Below are 21,423 nucleotides of genomic sequence, written 5' to 3' on the forward strand. Positions count from 1 at the left end.
CACAGCATCAGGTGAGGATCCGACAGGTAAAGACTACAGTCTACCTGTAAAAGACATTTACAATCATTCTCTGTTGTAAACAGACAGGGGTTAAAAAACCTCTGGACTTGGCTGTAATCTTCTCTTCAGGACAGACAAGTAACAAGGCAATGAAATGTGGACGACTTTTTACACCGTTCAAAATATTAAATCAAACAACAAAAAACACACAAAAAAAACACGATTATTATTGTTTTTTTTTTGTTTACAGATTTTTTTTCTTCTTGACCACCATCTGTGGCAATGAGAGAGATTGAAACAAGGTCATATATATATATATATATATATATATATAGATCATCATCACATTATTCACTTCTGGAAACATTAAAACATTTTTTGACGTTGTGACACGGACAGAACTAGCCAGCCCCCCCCCCCCCTCCATGTCTGTAGTCCTTGTGACTGGCTACAATATGCATAGATACAGGGATCAGTCCCACTGACGTCACACACACACACACACTGGGGAGGACAGTGGCGCGGAGGAGGACGAGGAGGACGAGGAGGAAGCACATTGATCTCTCTACCTTTCCTTAAAAAGACAGCGTTTATTTGGACAAGCAGTGTGTAGTGAAACCGCGGAGCTCTTCCACATTAAAGAGGGTATTTTGGCAGAGAACAAACTAACTAACTCACTCAACTAGAAGACGTCTCAGTGCTAGAAGATGGGATGACGATCCTACGAGGAGAGGATCTGGGGGGGGGGAGAAACTGGCTCCATTTCCTGAGAACCATTGCTGGTTATGAAGCAGGCGAGAGAAACAGGTCTAACCAGTACCACACCAGATCTACAGTCAGGACACTGGCCGACCCCCACACCAGATCTACAGTCAGGACACTGACCGACCCCCACACCAGATCTACTGGCCGACCCCCACACCAGATCTACTGACCGACCCCCACACCAGATCTACTGACCGACCCCCACACCAGATCTACTGACCGACCCCCACACCAGATCTACTGACCGACCCCACACCAGATCTACAGTCAGGACACTGGCCGACCCCCCACACCAGATCTACAGTCAGGACACTGGCCGACCCCCCACACCAGATCTACAGTCAGGACACTGGCAGACCCCCCACACCAGATCTACAGTCAGGACACTGGCCGACCCCCACACCAGATCTACAGTCAGGACACTGGCCGACCCCCACACCAGATCTACAGTCAGGACACTGGCCGACCCCCACACCAGATCTACTGACCGACCCCCCACACCAGATCTACAGTCAGGACACTGGCCGACCCCCACACCAGATCTACTGACCGACCCCACACCAGATCTACTGACTGACCCCCACACCAGATCTACAGTCAGGACACTGACCGACCCCCACACCAGATCTACAGTCAGGACACTGACCGACCCCCACACCAGATCTACTGACCGACCCCCACACCAGATCTACAGTCAGGACACTGACCGACCCCCACACCAGATCTACAGTCAGGACACTGACCGACCCCCACACCAGATCTACAGTCAGGACACTGACCGACCCCCACACCAGATCTACAGTCAGGACACTGGCCGACCCCCACACCAGATCTACAGTCAGGACACTGGCCGACCCCCACACCAGATCTACAGTCAGGACACTGACCGACCCCCACACCAGATCTACAGTCAGGACACTGACCGACCCCCACACCAGATCTACTGACCGACCCCCACACCAGATCTACAGTCAGGACACTGACCGACCCCCCACACCAGATCTACAGTCAGGACACTGACTGACCCCACACCAGATCTACTGACCGACCCCCACACCAGATCTACAGTCAGGACACTGACTGACCCCACACCAGATCTACTGACCGACCCCCACACCAGATCTACAGTCAGGACACTGGCCGACCCCCACACCAGATCTACAGTCAGGACACTGACCGACCCCCACACCAGATCTACTGACCGACCCCCCACACCAGATCTACAGTCAGGACACTGACCGACCCCCCACACCAGATCTACAGTCAGGACACTGGCCGACCCCCACACCAGATCTACAGTCAGGACACTGACCGACCCCACACCAGATCTACAGTCAGGACACTGACCGACCCCCCACACCAGATCTACTGACCGACCCCACACCAGATCTACAGTCAGGACACTGACCGACCCCCACACCAGATCTACCGTCAGGACACTGGCCGACCCCCCACACCAGATCTACTGACCGACCCCCACACCAGATCTACAGTCAGGACACTGACCGACCCCCACACCAGATCTACAGTCAGGACACTGACCGACCCCCACACCAGATCTACAGTCAGGACACTGGCCGACCCCCACACCAGATCTACTGACCGACCCCCACACCAGATCTACTGACCGACCCCCACACCAGATCTACTGACCGACCCCCACACCAGATCTACAGTCAGGACACTGGCCGACCCCCACACCAGATCTACAGTCAGGACACTGGCCGACCCCCACACCAGATCTACAGTCAGGACACTGACCGACCCCACACCAGATCTACAGTCAGGACACTGACCGACCCCCACACCAGATCTACTGACCGACCCCACACCAGATCTACTGTCAGGACACTGGCCGACCCCCCACACCAGATCTACTGACCGACCCCACACCAGATCTACAGTCAGGACACTGACCGACCCCCACACCAGATCTACAGTCAGGACACTGACCGACCCCCACACCAGATCTACAGTCAGGACACTGGCCGACCCCCACACCAGATCTACTGACCGACCCCCACACCAGATCTACTGACCGACCCCACACCAGATCTACTGACCGACCCCACACCAGATCTACTGACCGACCCCACACCAGATCTACAGTCAGGACACTGACCGACCCCCACACCAGATCTCTACTGACCGACCCCCACACCAGATCTACTGACCGACCCCCACACCAGATCTACAGTCAGGACACTGACCGACCCCCCACACCAGATCTACAGTCAGGACACTGACCGACCCCCACACCAGATCTACTGACCGACCCCCACACCAGATCTACAGTCAGGACACTGACCGACCCCCCACACCAGATCTACAGTCAGGACACTGACCGACCCCCACACCAGATCTACAGTCAGGACACTGACACCCCCCACACCAGATCTACTGACCGACCCCACACCAGATCTACAGTTTCAGCATCGTCTTCATCCTCTATGGAGTTGTGGTATAGATTTTATTCATACATATTTTTTTTTTCTACATTTTTACTTTTTGTATTTTTTTTCTTGCGATTTTTTTATTTTAATCGATTTTTTTTTTATAGTTTATTTTATTTTTAAAATGAAGGAAGATGACCACCCACCCGTCGCCCTCCTAAAGCCTGTAAACAAGAGGCCGTCTCCATAACAACCAGAGGACGTCTCCATAACAACCGGACCACGTCGCCATATCAACCGGAGGCCGTCCCCATAACAACCGGAGGCCGTCCCAATAACAACAATAGGCTGGTCTCTAACAACATGTTCTGCCTCTGTTGTCAAAGTGTCCCCCCCTCCCCCCCCCCCCCCGGCAGGGCGGGACTCTAGTCACAGCCCCCCCCCCCCCCCCCCCCGGCAGGGCGGGACTCTAGTCACAGCCCCCCCCCCCCCCCGGCAGGGCGGGACTCTAGTCACAGCCTCCCCCCCCCCCGGCAGGGCGGGACTCTAGTCACAGCCCCCCCCCCCCCCGGCAGGGCGGGACTCTAGTCACAGCCCCCCCCCCCCCGGCAGGGCGGGACTCTAGTCACAGCCCCCCCCCCCCCCCGGCAGGGCGGGACTCTAGTCACAGCCTCCCCCCCCCCCGGCAGGGCGGGACTCTAGTCACAGCCCCCCCCCCCCCGGCAGGGCGGGACTCTAGTCACAGCCCCCCCCCCCCGGCAGGGCGGGACTCTAGTCACAGCCTCCCCCCCCCCCGGCAGGGCGGGACTCTAGTCACAGCCCCCCCCCCCCCCGGCAGGGCGGGACTCTAGTCACAGCCCCCCCCCCCCCGGCAGGGCGGGACTCTAGTCACAGCCCCCCCCCCCCCCGGCAGGGCGGGACTCTAGTCACAGCCTCCCCCCCCCCCGGCAGGGCGGGACTCTAGTCACAGCCTCCCCCCCCCCCGGCAGGGCGGGACTCTAGTCACAGCTGAGAGTGGATACAGTCCTTTACGCTGCACAGCCTCACCATCTTTAGTTTTAAAACACAACATCGGTGCAATACTTCTTTAAACATCATCAAATAATCCTAAATTAGCATTTCTATATGATAAACTGGTTCTCCACAAAACCACCGGAAGGTATTTGTGCCAAGGCAGAGAGGAGAGAGCGCGCACACACACACACACACACACACACACAGACACACACAGACACACACGCAGTAAGAACGTCCTTGAGTAAACAGCTACACTGGAACTGGCAGCCCCTCCTCTGTATTGCAGATTAAACACTGAGAAAAAACCATTTCAGTGCAAAGTGAGAACAACAACAACAAGAAGCTCGTAACTCCAACATGGTCGGCAAAAACAAAAAACGACAAAACAACAAACACAAATGATTGGAATTCCAAGAACATGATGAAATAAGCTTTTTTTAGGTTTATAGTTTGTCGTCGTCAGAAGAAGCACGACCTGGAAAAAGCGTAAGGCGTTTTACTGTCCTTCACATTATGGCGTGATTCAAGTATACCAACTGATATGTGTGTTTTTTGGGGGGCGAAAAAACAACGTGGATATATGTGCAGGGAAAAAAACGTTACGTATTTTCCACAGGGTGACCCCCCCCCCCTCCACTTCCTGTACGTATTTTCCACAGGGTGACCCCCCCCCTCCACTTCCTGTATGTATTTTCCACAGGGTGACCCCCCCCCCTCCCTTCCCTGTACGTATTTTCCACAGGGTGACCCCCCCCCCTCCACTTCCTGTACGTATTTTCCACAGGGTGACCCCCCCCCTCCACTTCCTGTACGTATTTTCCACAGGGTGACCCCCCCCCTCCACTTCCTGTACGTATTTCCCACAGGGTGACCCCCCCCCCCCCCATTCCCTGTACGTATTTCCCACAGGGTGACCCCCCCCCCCCACTTCCCTGTACGTATTTTTTCCCACAGGGTGACCCCCCTCCCTCCACTTCCCTGTACGTATTTCCCACAGGGTGACCCCCCCTCCCCTCCACTTCCCTGTACGTATTTCCCACAGGGTGACCCCCCTCCCCCCATTCCCTGTACGTATTTCCCACAGGGTGACCCCCCTCCCCCATTCCCTGTACGTATTTCCCACAGGGTGACCCCCCCCCCCCATTCCCTGTACGTATTTCCCACAGGGTGACCCCCCCCCCCCTCCACTTCCCTGTACGTATTTCCCACAGGGTGACCCCCCCCCCCATTCCCTGTACGTATTTCCCACAGGGTGACCCCCCCTCCTATATATTTGTAAGTGAGAAGGAGACCAACTAGTGACATTGTGTTATTTACCGAGTCAACTTTTTTGTTTTGTTTTTTGGTCTTCGACTTTCTTTTCTTTGTGTTTGAGACGGCGGCGATAACGATTCTAGACTAGTCCGTCTGTCGTCACGCTGTCCAGCGTTTGACTGAGGCGGGGCTTTACATGGAGTCCCCGCCCCCTGTCAGGTGATCCACGGGGAGGAAGGAGCTGATTGGAGAAGGGCTGTTGATCCTGCCGCCCTCGCTGGCGCCCCATAGGCTAGTGGAATAGTTCAACCCGCCCCAAAGGGAGGAGCTATGGAGGTCGCTGACGTTCCATTGACTGGGCTCTGGGGCGCGGCTGGGGAAGGGGTGGGAACCCTCCAAGGCTCCGCCCATTCGGCTCTGAGAGGAGCCAATGGCCTGCCAGCCCGGGGAGGCAGCGGCCAATGACTGACCTTGTGCAAAGAAACGGTTGATTTCCTCCTCACTGGCAAACTCAGCCAGAATGGTAGTGTTCCCTAGTACGCACCTGAGGAGAGAGAAGAGGGGGAGATGAAGAGGACAGAGAAGGAGATGAAGAGGACAGAGAGAAGAGGACAGAGAGAGATGGATGAAGAGGACAGAGAGAGAGAGAAGAGAGGGATGAAGAGGACAGAGAAGAGGAGGGGGATGAAGAGGACAGAGAAGAGGACAGAGAAGAGAGAAGAGGACAGAGAAGAGAGAAGAGGACAGAGTAGAGAGAAGAGGACAGAGTAGAGAGAAGAGGACAGAGTAGAGAGAAGAGGACAGAGTAGAGAGAAGAGGACAGAGTAGAGAGAAGAGGACAGAGAAGAGAGAAGAGGAGGACAGAGAAGAGAGAAGAGGACAGAGAAGAGAGAAGAGGACAGAGTAGAGAGAAGAGGACAGAGTAGAGAGAAGAGGACAGAGAAGAGAGAAGAGGAGGACAGAGAAGAGAGAAGAGGACAGAGAAGAGAGAAGAGGACAGAGAAGAGAGAAGAGGACAGAGAGAGAGAAGAGGACAGAGAGAGAGAAAAGGACAGAGAGAGAGAAGAGGACAGAGAGAGAGAAGAGGACAGAGAAGAGGGAGAAAGAGGACAGAGAGAGAGAAGAGGGGAAAAGAGGACAGAGAAGAGGGGAAAAGAGGACAGAGAAGAGGAGAGGGATGAATAGGAGGAGGGAGTTGCATGTGTGTGTATAATTGTCTTACATGTGCAGACTCTTCTGTGCCTTGGCTGCCTCGTCCTTGGAGCTGTAACATACGACAGCATTGCCGTGAGGCAGGTTGAGGTGGAATGTAATCAGAGGGCCGTGTTGCATACAGAGAGTCCTCAGAGTAGAACCATCCATCTGGAGAGAGAGGAGGAGGGAGGAGGGGAGGGAGGAGAGGAGAGAGGGAGGAGAGGAGGGAGGGAGGAGGAGAGGAGGGGAGAGAGGAGAGGGAGGAGAGAGGAATGAGGAGAGAGGAGGGGAGAGAGGAGAGGGAGGAGAGAGGAGAGAGGAGAGAGAGAGGAGGGGAGAGAGGAGAGGGAGGGAGGGAGGAGAGGAGAGAGGAGGGGAGGGAGGAGAGGAGGAGGGAGGGGAGGGAGGAGAGGAGAGAGAGGAGAGGGAGGAGAGAGGAGAGGAGAGGAGGGGAGGAGAGGAGGGGAGGAGAGAGGAGGGGAGGGAGGAGAGGAGGGAGAGAGGAGAGAGGAGGGGAGAGAGGAGGGGAGGGAGGAGGAGAGAGGAGGGGAGGGAGGAGGAGAGAGGAGGGGAGGGGAGAGAGGAGAGAGAGGGGAAGGAGGAGAGGAGGGGAGAGGAGAGAGAGGGAGGAGAGCAGTTAGTAACATACATTGTCCTCAGAGTAGAGCAGTAGGAGGTAAGAGATGGAAGTAACAGCCTTGAAGAACACATTGTCTTAGAGCAGTAGGAGGTAAGAGATGGACGTAACAGCCTTGAAGAAGACAGTCACTAGCCCCTTGGTAGTCCTCCTAAAAGTATCCAACCAGACACTAGTCCCTTGGTAGTCCTCCTAAAAGTATCCAACCAGTCACTAGTCCCTTGGTAGTCCTCCTAAAAGTATCCAACCAGTCACTAGTCCCTTGGTAGTCCTCCTAAAAGTATCCAACCAGTCACTAGTCCCTTGGTAGTCCTCCTAAAAGTATCCAACCAGTCACTAGTCCCTTGGTAGTCCTCCTAAAAGTATCCAACCAGTCACTAGTCCCTTGGTAGTCCTCCTAAAAGTATCCAACCAGTCACTAGTCCCTTGGTAGTCCTCCTAAAAGTATCCAACCAGACACTAGTCCCTTGGTAGTCCTCCTAAAAGTATCCAACCAGTCACTAGTCCCTTGGTAGTCCTCCTAAAAGTATCCAACCAGTCACTAGTCCCTTGGTAGTCCTCCTAAAAGTATCCAACCAGTCACTAGTCCCTTGGTAGTCCTCCTAAAAGTATCCAACCAGTCACTAGCCCCTTGGTAGTCCTCCTAAAAGTATCCAACCAGTCACTAGTCCCTTGGTAGTCCTCCTAAAAGTATCCAACCAGTCACTAGTCCCTTGGTAGTCCTCCTAAAAGTATCCAACCAGTCACTAGTCCCTTGGTAGTCCTCCTAAAAGTAGCCAACCAGTCACTAGCCCCTTGGTAGTCCTCCTAAAAGTATCCAACCAGTCACTAGTCCCTTGGTAGTCCTCCTAAAAGTATCCAACCAGTCACTAGCCCCTTGGTAGTCCTCCTAAAAGTATCCAACCAGTCACTAGTCCCTTGGTAGTCCTCCTAAAAGTATCCAACCAGTCACTAGTCCCTTGGTAGTCCTCCTAAAAGTATCCAACCAGTCACTAGTCCCTTGGTAGTCCTCCTAAAAGTAGCCAACCAGTCACTAGTCCCTTGGTAGTCCTCCTAAAAGTATCCAACCAGTCACTAGTCCCTTGGTAGTCCTCCTAAAAGTATCCAACCAGTCACTAGTCCCTTGGTAGTCCTCCTAAAAGTATCCAACCAGTCACTAGTCCCTTGGTAGTCCTCCTAAAAGTATCCAACCAGTCACTAGTCCCTTGGTAGTCCTCCTAAAAGTATCCAACCAGTCACTAGCCCCTTGGTAGTCCTCCTAAAAGTATCCAACCAGACACTAGTCCCTTGGTAGTCCTCCTAAAAGTATCCAACCAGTCACTAGCCCCTTGGTAGTCCTCCTGTAAGTATCCAACCAGTCACTAGTCCCTTGGTAGTCCTCCTAAAAGTATCCAACCAGTCACTAGTCCCTTGGTAGTCCTCCTAAAAGTATCCAACCAGTCACTAGTCCCTTGGTAGTCCTCCTAAAAGTATCCAACCAGTCACTAGTCCCTTGGTAGTCCTCCTAAAAGTATCCAACCAGTCACTAGCCCCTTGGTAGTCCTCCTAAAAGTATCCAACCAGTCACTAGTCCCTTGGTAGTCCTCCTAAAAGTATCCAACCAGTCACTAGCCCCTTGGTAGTCCTCCTAAAAGTATCCAACCAGTCACTAGTCCCTTGGTAGTCCTCCTAAAAGTATCCAACCAGTCACTAGTCCCTTGGTAGTCCTCCTAAAAGTATCCAACCAGTCACTAGTCCCTTGGTAGTCCTCCTAAAAGTATCCAACCAGTCACTAGTCCCTTGGTAGTCCTCCTAAAAGTATCCAACCAGTCACTAGTCCCTTGGTAGTCCTCCTAAAAGTATCCAACCAGTCACTAGTCCCTTGGTAGTCCTCCTAAAAGTAGCCAACCAGTCACTAGCCCCTTGGTAGTCCTCCTAAAAGTATCCAACCATTCACTAGTCCCTTGGTAGTCCTCCTAAAAGTATCCAACCAGTCACTAGTCCCTTGGTAGTCCTCCTAAAAGTATCCAACCAGTCACTAGTCCCTTGGTAGTCCTCCTAAAAGTATCCAACCAGTCACTAGTCCCTTGGTAGTCCTCCTAAAAGTATCCAACCATTTTTCCCCCGTTTCATGGCACGGCTGCACATTTGCTGTTGTAGCTAGTATGTTGAATTATACAACAGAGAGATTTTCTGACCAAGTCCCCACTGGTCAAGTCAGAGTCAAGTCCTACAACACTAGTCGATAGTAGGCCGGAGTGTGTGAGTGTGTGAGTGTGTGTGTGTGTGTGTGTTTACCTGAGTTGTGAGATTCTTGAGAACGAGCCAGTTGGTTCTCCCTGAGTTGCTGCTGCCGTCACTCCAACTACAACCTGAGTGACAGGAGAGAACAGACGATTATTACCCAGACACACTTGATTTCCACTACAGGGCCAATCCGTACCCTACCGGGTCTGGGGCCAATCCGTACCCTGCCGGGTCTGGGGCCAATCCGTACCCTACCGGCTCGGGGGGCCGATCCGTACCCTACCGGCTCGGGGGGCCGATCCGTACCCTACCGGCTCGGGGGCCGATCCGTACCCTACCGGCTCGGGGGCCGATCCGTACCCTACCGGCTCGGGGGCCGATCCGTACCCTACCGGCTCGGGGGCCGATCCGCACCCTACCGGCTCGGGGGCCGATCCGCACCCTACCGGCTCGGGGGCCGATCCGCACCCTACCGGCTCGGGGGCCGATCCGCACCCTACCGGCTCGGGGGCCGATCCGTACCCTACCGGCTCGGGGGCCGAAATGTTATGGTACCCTTCCCCAGATCTGTGCCTCGACACAATACAGTCTCGGACCTCTACGGACAATTCCTTCGACCTCATGGCTTAGTTTTTGCTCTGTCAACTGTGGGACCTTATATAGACAGGTGTGTGCCTTTTCCAAATCATGTCCAATCAATTGAATTTACCACAGGTGGACTCCAATCAAGTTGTAGAAACATCTCAAGGATGATCAATGGAAACAGGAAGCTCCTGAAATAATTTTCTAGTCTCATAGCAAAGGGTCTGAATACTTATGGAAATAAGGTATTTCTGTTTTTTACTTGTAATAAATTTGCTAAAATTTCTAAAAACCTGTTTTTGCTTTGTCATTATGGGGTATTGTGATGTCATTATGGGGTATTGTGATGTCATTATGGGGTATTGTGTGTAGATTGATGAGGGAAAAATAATATTTAATCCATTTTAGAATAAGGCTGTAACGTAACAAAATGTGGAAAAAGACAAGGGGTCTGAATACTTTAAGGTATAGTGATGTTAAAACCAGCACAGCACAGCTAGGCTCAGTTTGGCCCTAGTGTGAATTAGGCAACACACACATTTCCCCACACACACACACACACACACACACACACATTTCTCCACACACACACACACACATTTCCCCACACACACCCGCTAAAACATTTGATTTGACACAGTCTTGTAACCTGCTGGAGACACAAAATTCAGTCCCGTTCAAAATCCTACTTTCCCTAAAACTAATTCTAACATTAACACCCTAAACCCCTTTGAAAACAGCAAATGACCTTGTGAGGACGAACAAAAAAACGTCCCCAGTCGGTCCAACGTCTGTTTGTTTACTGTTGTTGTGGGGACTTCTGGTTTTCCAGTATAGGTAAACACATCTACACCCCCCTGTACAGGCAGTCTCACCAGGTGTGTATCTGGAGTCAGAGTGCCCCCAGCCCCCCAAGCGGAGAGGAGCGTCCCCCCAGGATGGAGGGGGTTTCTGAGGGTGGCTGGTGAGGCCGGGAGGGGGGCGGGAAGGGGCTGAAAGACCTTTAGGAGCCAGAGGGACCTTCCACAGCTCATGGGCCAGAGACGAGTTACATCCTCCTGGAGACCATTTGGACTCACCGGACCTGGCTGGAGAGGGGGAGGGACGGGGGAGGGGAGGGAGAGAGAGAGGGGAAGAGAGGGAGAGAGAGGGAGAGAGAGAGAGGGAGAGAGAGAGAGGGAGAGAGAGAGAGAGAGAGAGGGAGAGAGAGAGAGAGAGAGAGGGGAGGAGAGGAGAGAGGGGGGGAGAGAGGGGAGGGGAGGAGAGATAGAGAGGGAGGGGGGGGGACAGAGGGGAGGGAGGGAGAGACAGAGGGAGGAAGGGAGGAGAGGGGGAGGGAGGAGAGAGCGACAGAAGGAGAAGTGTACAACATTGTGCTTTAAACCCCGACCTCCAGTGTGATGGTTGTAACCATTATCCCCCATATTAACAAACTGATTTCTCTAGTATAGACTACTGATCATAACGAACAATCATGTTCTATCTATCGTCCCAGCTGAGGGTTGGGGGTTACACCTACCTAGACTACTGATCATAACGAACAATCATTATCTATCCTCCCAGCTGAGGGTTACACCTACCTAGACTACTGATCATAACGAACAATCATTATCTATCCTCCCAGCTGAGGGTTACACCTACCTAGACTACTGATCATAACGAACAATCATTATTTATCGTCCCAGCTGAGGGTTACACCTACCTAGACTACTGATCATAATGAACAATCATTATCTATCCTCCCAGCTGAGGGTTACACCTACCTAGACTACTGATCATAACGAACAATCATTATCTATCCTCCCAGCTGAGGGTTACACCTACCTAGACTACTGATCATAACGAACAATCATTATCTATCGTCCCAGCTGAGGGTTGGGGGTCACACCTACGTAGACTACTGATCATAATGAACAATCATTATCTATCGTCCCAGCTGAGGGTTGGGTGTTAAACCTACCTGTAGTGCTTTGTGTTGTACTGGTGAGTGAACCACTGTGGCTGGAGGCACGACTAGATGACCAGGCACTGTTAGAAGGCATTGTGGTGTTTAGAGATGAGGATGGTCCTGGAGGGAGGGGGAGAGAGGAGACAGAGAGAGGGGGGAGAGGAGAGGGGAGAGAGAGAGAGAGGATAGGGGGGGGGAAAGAGAGAGAGGAGGGGGGGAGAGATAGAGAGAGGGGGGGGAGAGGGGGAGACAGGAGAGGAGGAGAGAGGGGGAGGGGGGGGGGGGGAGAAGAGAGAGAGAGAGGGGGGGAGAGGAGAGAGAGGAGGAGGAGAGGAGAGAGAGAAAGGAGATAAGTAATTGATCACCTACCAACCAGTAAGAATTCCGGCTCTCACAGACCTGTTAGTTTTTCTTTTAGAAGCCCTCCTGTTCTCCACTCATTACCTGTATTAACTGCACCTGTTTGAACTCGTTACCTGTATAAAAGACACCTGTCCACACACTCAATCAAACAGACTCCAACCTCTCCACAATGGCCAAGACCAGAGAGCTGTGTAAGGACATCAGGGATAAAATGGTAGACCTGCACAAGGCTGGGATGGGCTACAGGACAATAGGCAACAACTGTTGGCGCAATTATTAGAAAATGGAGGAAGTTCAAGATGAATGTCAATCACCCTCGGTCTGGGGCTCCAAGATCTCACCTCGTGGGGCAAGGTTATTTGGTTTCTGTACCAAATAATAAGTTCTGCTTTTCTGATATATCAAATACTTATGTCATGCAATAAAATGCAAATTAATTACTTAAAAATCATACAATGTGATTTTCTGGATTTTTGTTTTAGATTCCGTCTCTCACAGTTGAAGTGTACCTATGATAAAAAATTACAGACCTCTACATGCTTTGTAAGTAGGAAAACCTGCAAAATCGGCAGTGTGTCAAATACTTGTTTTCCCCACTGTATATATAAAACAAACTACTGTAATATATAATATATATATAAAACAAACTAATATAATATATATATATATATATATATATATATATAATATATATATATATATATATATAAAACAAACTAATATATATATATATATATAAAACAAACTAATGTAATATAATATATACAGTGGGGAGAACAAGTATTTGATACACTGCCGATATTGCAGGTTTTCCTACTTACAAAGCATGTAGAGGTCTGTAATTTTTATCATAGGTACACTTCAACTGTGAGAGACGGAATCTAAAACAAAAATCCCGAAAATCACATTGTATGATTTTTAAGTAATTAATTAGCATTTTATTGCATGACATAAGTATTTGATACATCAGAAAAGCAGAACTTAATATTTAGTACAGAAACCTTTGTTTGCAATTACAGAGATCATACGTTTCCTGTAGTTCTTGACCAGGTTTGCACACACTGCAGCAGGGATTTTGGCCCACTCCTCCATACAGACCTTCTCCAGATCCTTCAGGTTTCGGGGCTGTCGCTGGGCAATACGGACTTTCAGCTCCCTCCAAAGATTTTCTATTGGGTTCAGGTCTGGAGACTGGCTAGGCCACTCCGGGACCTTGAGATGCTTCTCCTTAGTTGCCCTGGCTGTGTGTTGCGGGTCGTTGTCATGCTGGAAGACCCAGCCACGACCCATCTTCAATGCTCTTACTGAGGGAAGGAGGTTGTTGGCCAAGATCTCGCGATACATGGCCCCATCCATCCTCCCCTCAATACGGTGCAGTCGTCCTGTCCCCTTTGCAGAAAAGCATCCCCAAAGAATGATGTTTCCACCTCCATGCTTCACGATTGGGATGGTGTTCTTGGGGCTGTACTCATCCTTCTTCTTCCTCCAAACACGGCGAGTGGAGTTTAGACCAAAAAGCTCTATTTTTGTCTCATCAGACCACATGACCTTCACCCATTCCTCCTCTGGATCATCCAGATGGTCATTGGCAAACTTCAGACGGGCCTGGACATGCGCTGGCTTGAGCAGGGGGACCTTGCGTGCGCTGCAGTATTTTAATCCATGACGGCGTAATGTGTTACTAATGGTTTTCTTTGAGACTGTGGTCCCAGCTCTCTTCAGGTCATTGACCAGGTCCTGCCGTGTAGTTCTGGGCTGATCCCTCACCTTCCTCATGATCATTGATGCCCCACGAGGTGAGATCTTGCATGGAGCCCCAGACCGAGGGTGATTGACCGTCATCTTGAACTTCTTCCATTTTCTAATAATTGTGCCAACAGTTGTTGCCTTCTCACCAAGCTGCTTGCCTATTGTCCTGTAGCCCATCCCAGCCTTGTGCAGGTCTACAATTTTATCCCTGATGTCCTTACACAGCTTTCTGGTCTTGGCCATTGTGGAGAGGTTGGAGTCTGTTTGATTGAGTGTGTGGACAGGTGTCTTTTATACAGGTAATGAGTTCAAACAGGTGCAGTTAATACAGGTAATGAGTGGAGAACAGGAGGGCTTCTTAAAGTAAAACTAACAGGTCTGTGAGAGCCGGAATTCTTACTGGTTGGTAGGTGATCAAATACTTATGTCATGCAATAAAATGCAAATTAATTACTTAAAAATCATACAATGTGATTTTCTGGATTTTTGTTTTAGATTCCGTCTCTCACAGTTGAAGTGTACCTATGATAAAAATTACAGACCTCTACATGCTTTGTAAGTAGGAAAACCTGCAAAATCGGCAGTGTATCAAATACTTGTTCTCCCCACTGTATATATATAAAACAAACTAATATATATATATATAAAACAAACTAATGTAATATAATATATATATATATATAAAACAAACTAATATAATATATATATAAAACAAACTAATGTAATATAATATATATATATATAAAACAAACTATTGTAATATAATATATATATATATAAAACAAACTATTGTAATATAATATATATACGTATAAAACAAACTAACGTAATATAATATATATATATATATATATATATATATATAAAACAAACTAATATATATATATATAAAACAAACTAATGTAATATAATATATATATATATATAAAACAAACTAATGTAATATAATATATATATATATAAAACAAACTAATGTAATATAATATATATATATATATATATATATATAAAACAAACTAATATATATATATATAAAACAAACTAATGTAATATAATATATATATATATAAAACAAACTAATGTAATATAATATATATACGTATAAAACAAACTAATGTAATATAATATATATATATATATAAAACAAACTAATATATATATATATAAAACAAACTAATATATACACTGCTCAAAAAAATAAAGGGAACACTTAAACAACACAATGTAACTCCAAGTCAATCACACTTCTATGAAATCAAACTGTCCACTTAGGAAGCAACACTGATTGACAATAAATTTCACATGCTGTTGTGCAAATGGAATAGACAAAAGGTGGAAATTATAGGCAATTAGCAAGACACCCCCAAAAAAGGAGTGATTCTGCAGGTGGTGACCACAGACAACTTCTCAGTTCCTATGCTTCCTGGCTGATGTTTTGGTCACTTTTGAATGCTGGCGGTGCTCTCACTCTAGTGGTAGCATGAGACGGAGTCTACAACCCACACAAGTGGCTCAGGTAGTGCAGTTCATCCAGGATGGCACATCAATGCGAGCTGTGGCAAAAAGGTTTGCTGTGTCTGTCAGCGTAGTGTCCAGAGCATGGAGGCGCTACCAGGAGACAGGCCAGTACATCAGGAGACGTGGAGGAGGCCGTAGGAGGGCAACAACCCAGCAGCAGGACCGCTACCTCCGCCTTTGTGCAAGGAGGTGCACTGCCAGAGCCCTGCAAAATGACCTCCAGCAGGCCACAAATGTGCATGTGTCTGCTCAAACGGTCAGAAACAGACTCCATCAGGGTGGTATGAGGGCCCGACGTCCACAGGTGGGGGTTGTGCTTACAGCCCAGCACCGTGCAGGACGTTTGGCATTTGCCAGAGAACACCAAGATTGGCAAATTCGCCACTGGCGCCCTGTGCTCTTCACAGATGAAAGCAGGTTCACACTGAGCACATGAGCACATGTGACAGACGTGACAGAGTCTGGAGACGCCGTGGAGAATGTTCTGCTGCCTGCAACATCCTCCAGCATGACCGGTTTGGCGGTGGGTCAGTCATGGTGTGGGGTGGCATTTCTTTGTGGGGCCGCACAGCCCTCCATGTGCTCGCCAGAGGTAGCCTGATTGCCATTAGGTACCGAGACGAGATCCTCAGACCCCTTGTGAGACCATATGCTGACATATGCACATTTGTGGCCTGCTGGAGGTCATTTTGCAGGGCTCTGGCAGTGCACCTCCTTGCACAAAGGCGGAGGTAGCGGTCCTGCTGCTGGGTTGTTGCCCTCCTACGGCCTCCTCCACGTCTCCTGATGTACTGGCCTGTCTCCTGGTAGCGCCTCCATGCTCTGGACACTACGCTGACAGACACAGCAAACCTTTTTGCCACAGCTCGCATTGATGTGCCATCCTGGATGAACTGCACTACCTGAGCCACTTGTGTGGGTTGTAGACTCCGTCTCATGCTACCACTAGAGTGAGAGCACCGCCAGCATTCAAAAGTGACCAAAACATCAGCCAGGAAGCATAGGAACTGAGAAGTTGTCTGTGGTCACCACCTGCAGAATCACTCCTTTTTTGGGGGTGTCTTGCTAATTGCCTATAATTTCCACCTTTTGTCTATTCCATTTGCACAACAGCATGTGAAATTTATTGTCAATCAGTGTTGCTTCCTAAGTGGACAGTTTGATTTCATAGAAGTGTGATTGACTTGGAGTTACATTGTGTTGTTTAAGTGTTCCCTTTATTTTTTTGAGCAGTGTATATATATAAAACAAACTAATGTAATATAATATACAGTGGGGAGAACAAGTATTTGATACACTGCCGATTTTGCAGGTTTTCCTACTTACAAAGCATGTAGAGGTCTGTCATTTTTATCATAGGTACACTTCAACTGTGAGAGACGGAATCTAAAACAAAAATCCAGAAAATCACATTGTATGATTTTTAAGTAATTAATTTGTATTTTATTGCATGACATAAGTATTTGATCACCTACCAACCAGTAAGAATTCCGGCTCTCACAGACCTGTTAGTTTTTCTTTAAGAAGCACTCCTGTTCTCCACTCATTGCCTGTATTAACTCCACCTGTTTGAACTCGTTACCTGTATAAAAGACACCTGTCCACACACTCAATCAAACAGACTCCAACCTCTGCACAATGGCCAAGACCAGAGAGCTGTGTAAGGCATCAGGGATAAAATTGTAGACCTGCACAAGGCTGGGATGGGCTACAGGACAATAGGCAAGCAGCTTGGTGAGAAGGCAACAACTGTTGGCGCAATTATTAGAAAATGGAAGAAGTTCAAGATGACGGTCAATCACTCTCGGTCTGGGGCTCCATGCAAGATCTCACCTCGTGGGGCATCAATGATCATGAGGAAGGTGAGGGATTAGCCTAGAACTACACGGCAGGACCTGGTCAATGACCTGAAGAGAGCTGGGACCACAGTCTCAAAGAAAACCATTAGTAACACACTACGCCATCATGGATTAAAATCCTGCAGCGCACGCAAGGTCCCCCTGCTCAAGCCAGCGCATGTCCATGCCCGTCTGAAGTTTGCCAATGACCATCTGGATGATCCAGAGGAGGAATGGGAGAAGGTCATGTGGTCTGATGAGACAAAAATATAGCTTTTTGGTCTAAACTCCACTCGCCGTGTTTGGAGGAAGAAGAAGGATGAGTACAACCCCAAGAACACCATCCCAACCGTGAAGCATGGAGGTGGAAACATCATTCTTTGGGGATGCTTTTCTGCAAAGGGGACAGGACGACTGCACCGTATTGAGGGGAGGATGGATGGGGCCATGTATCGCGAGATCTTGGCCAACAACCTCCTTCCCTCAGTAAGAGCATTGAAGATGGGTCGTGGCTGGGTCTTCCAGCATGACAACGACCCGAAACACACAGCCAGGGCAACTAAGGAGTGGCTCCGTAAGAAGCATCTCAAGGTCCTGGAGTGACCTAGCCAGTCTCCAGAACTGAACCCAATAGAAAATCTTTGGAGGGAGCTGAAAGTCTGTATTGCCCAGCGACAGCCCCGAAACCTGAATGATCTGGAGAAGGTCTGTATGGAGGAGTGGGCCAAAATCCCTGCTGCAGTGTGTGCAAACCTGGTCAAGAACTACAGGAAACGTATGATCTCTGTAATTGCAAACAAAGGTTTCTGTACCAAATATTAAGTTCTGCTTTTCTGATGTATCAAATACTTATGTCATGCAATAAAATGCAAATTCATTACTTAAAAATCATACAATGTGATTTTCTGGATTTTTGTTTTAGATTCCGTCTCTCACAGTTGAAGTGTACCTATGATAAAAATTACAGACCTCTACATGCTTTGTAAGTAGGAAAACCTGCAAAATCGGCAGTGTATCAAATACTTGTTCTCCCCACTGTATATATATATATAAAACAAACTAATGTAATATAATATATATATATATAAAACAAACTAATGTAATATAATATATATACGTATAAAACAAACTAATGTAATATAATATATATATATATATATATATATAAAACAAACTAATATATATATATATAAAACAAACTAATGTAATATAATATATATATATAAAACAAACTAATGTAATATAATATATATACGTATAAAACAAACTAATGTAATATAATATATATACGTATAAAACAAACTAATGTAATATAATATATATATATATATATATAAAACAAACTAATATATATATATATAAAACAAACTAATGTAATATAATATATATATATATAAAACAAACTAATGTAATATAATATATATATATATAAAACAAACTAATGTAATATAATATATATACGTATAAAACAAACTAATGTAATATAATATATATATATATATATATAAAACAAACTAATATATATATATATAAAACAAACTAATGTAATATAATATATATATATATAAAACAAACTAATGTAATATAATATATATATATATAAAACAAACTAATGTAATATAATATATATATATATAAAACAAACTAATGTAATATAATATATATATATATAAAACAAACTATATAATATATATATATATATAAAACAAACTATATAATATATATATAAAACAAACTAATGTAATATAATATATATATATATAAAACAAACTAATATAATATATATATAAAACAAACTAATGTAATATAATATATATATATATAAAACAAACTAATGTAATATAATATATATATATATATAAAACAAACTAATGTAATATAATATATATACGTATAAAACAAACTAATGTAATATAATATATATATATATATATATATAAAACAAACTAATATATATATATATAAAACAAACTAATGTAATATAATATATACAGTGGGGAGAACAAGTATTTGATACACTGCCGATTTTGCAGGTTTTCCTACTTACAAAGCATGTAGAGGTCTGTAATTTTTATCATAGGTACACTTCAACTGTGAGAGACGGAATCTAAAACAAAAATCCAGAAAATCACATTGTATGATTTTTAAATAATTAATTTGCATTTTATTGCATGACATAAGTATTTGATCACCTACCAACCAGAAAGAATTCCGGCTCTCACAGACCTGTTAGTTTTTCTTTAAGAAGCCCTCCTGTTCTCCACTCATTACCTGTATTAACTGCACCTGTTTGAACTCGTTACCTGTATAAAAGACACCTGTCCACACACTCAATCAAACAGATTCCAACCTCTCCACAATGGCCAAGACCAGAGAGCTGTGTAAGGACATCAGGGATAAAATTGTAGACCTGCACAAGGCTGGGATGGGCTACAGGACAATAGGCAAGCAGCTTGGTGAGAAGGAAACAACTGTTGGCGCAATTATTAGAAAATGGAAGAAGTTCAAGATGACGGTCAATCACCCTCGGTCTGGGGCTCCATGCAAGATTTCACCTCGTGGGGCATCAATGATCATGAGGAAGGTGAGGGATCAGCCCAGAACTACACGGCAGGACCTGGTCAATGACCTGAAGAGAGCTGGGACCACAGTCTCAAAGAAAACCATTAGTAACACACTACGCCGTCATGGATTAAAATCCTGCAGCGCACGCAAGGTCCCCCTGCTTAAGCCAGTGCATGTCCAGGCCTGTCTGAAGTTTGCCAATGACCATCTGGATGATCCAGAGGAGGAATGGGAGAAGGTAATGTGGTCTGATGAGACAAAAATAGAGCTTTTTGGTCTAACTCCACTCGCCGTGTTTGGAGGAAGAAGAAGGATGAGTACAACCCCAAGAACACCATCCCAACCGTGAAGCATGGAGGTGGAAACATCATTCTTTGGGGATGCTTTTCTGCAAAGGGGACAGGACGACTGCACCGTATTGAGGGGAGGATGGATGGGGCCATGTATCGCGAGATCTTGGCCAACAACCTCCTTCCCTCAGTAAGAGCATTGAAGATGGGTCGTGGCTGGGTCTTCCAGCATGACAACGACACGAAACACACAGCCATGGCAACTAAGGAGTGGCTCCGTAAGAAGCATCTCAAGGTCCTGGAGTGGCCTAGCCAGTCTCCAGACCAGAACCCAATAGAAAATCTTTGGAGGGAGCTGAAAGTCCGTATTGCCCAGCGACAGCCCCGAAACCTGAAGGATCTGGAGAAGATCTGTAGGGAGGAGTGGGCCAAAATCCCTGCTGCAGTGTGTGCAAACCTAGTCAAGAACTACAGGAAACGTATGAGCTCTGTAATTGCAAACAAAGGTTTCTGTACCAAATATTAAGTTCTGCTTTTCTGATGTATCAAATACTTATGTCATGCAATAAAATGCAAATTAATTACTTAAAAATCATACAATGTGATTTTCTGGATTTTTGTTTTAGATTCCGTCTCTCATAGTTGAAGTGTACCTATGATAAAAATTACAGACCTCTACATGCTTTGTAAGTAGGAAAACCTGCAAAATCGGCAGTGTATCAAATACTTGTTCTCCCCACTGTATATATATAAAACAAACTAATGTAATATAATATATATATATATAAAACAAACTAATGTAATATAATATATATATATATATAAAACAAACTAATATAATATATATATAAAACAAACTAATGTAATATAATATATATATATATAAAACAAACTAATATAATATATATATAAAACAAACTAATGTAATATAATATATATATATATAAAACAAACTAATGTAATATAATATATATATATATAAAACAAACTAATGTAATATAATATATATACGTATAAAACAAACTAATGTAATATAATATATATATATATATATATAAAACAAACTAATATATATATATATAAA

The 21,423-nt window shown here is 46.4% G+C and overlaps 1 protein-coding gene across 8 annotated transcripts in view; it reads right to left on the reverse strand.

The window, feature by feature from the left end:
* Positions 1-5,408: 5,408 nt before the first annotated feature.
* The window catches only part of LOC139569232 (trinucleotide repeat-containing gene 6A protein-like), a 99,179-nt gene continuing 83,164 nt past the window's right edge, over positions 5,409-21,423 (reverse strand). For all 8 annotated transcript variants that reach the window (XM_071390964.1, XM_071390963.1, XM_071390965.1 and 5 more), the window contains 5 exons: positions 12,029-12,136; positions 10,944-11,156; positions 9,538-9,611; positions 6,652-6,791; positions 5,409-5,973 (listed from right to left, as the gene is read on the reverse strand). In XM_071390964.1, coding sequence (XP_071247065.1) covers positions 5,622-5,973; positions 6,652-6,791; positions 9,538-9,611; positions 10,944-11,156; positions 12,029-12,136 — 887 coding nt within the window. In that variant the 3' untranslated portion in view covers positions 5,409-5,621. The remainder of the gene's footprint in view (positions 5,974-6,651; positions 6,792-9,537; positions 9,612-10,943; positions 11,157-12,028; positions 12,137-21,423) is intronic.

This window comes from Salvelinus alpinus, chromosome 1 (assembly GCF_045679555.1).
Source record: "Salvelinus alpinus chromosome 1, SLU_Salpinus.1, whole genome shotgun sequence".
Lineage (NCBI taxonomy): Eukaryota > Metazoa > Chordata > Actinopteri > Salmoniformes > Salmonidae > Salvelinus > Salvelinus alpinus.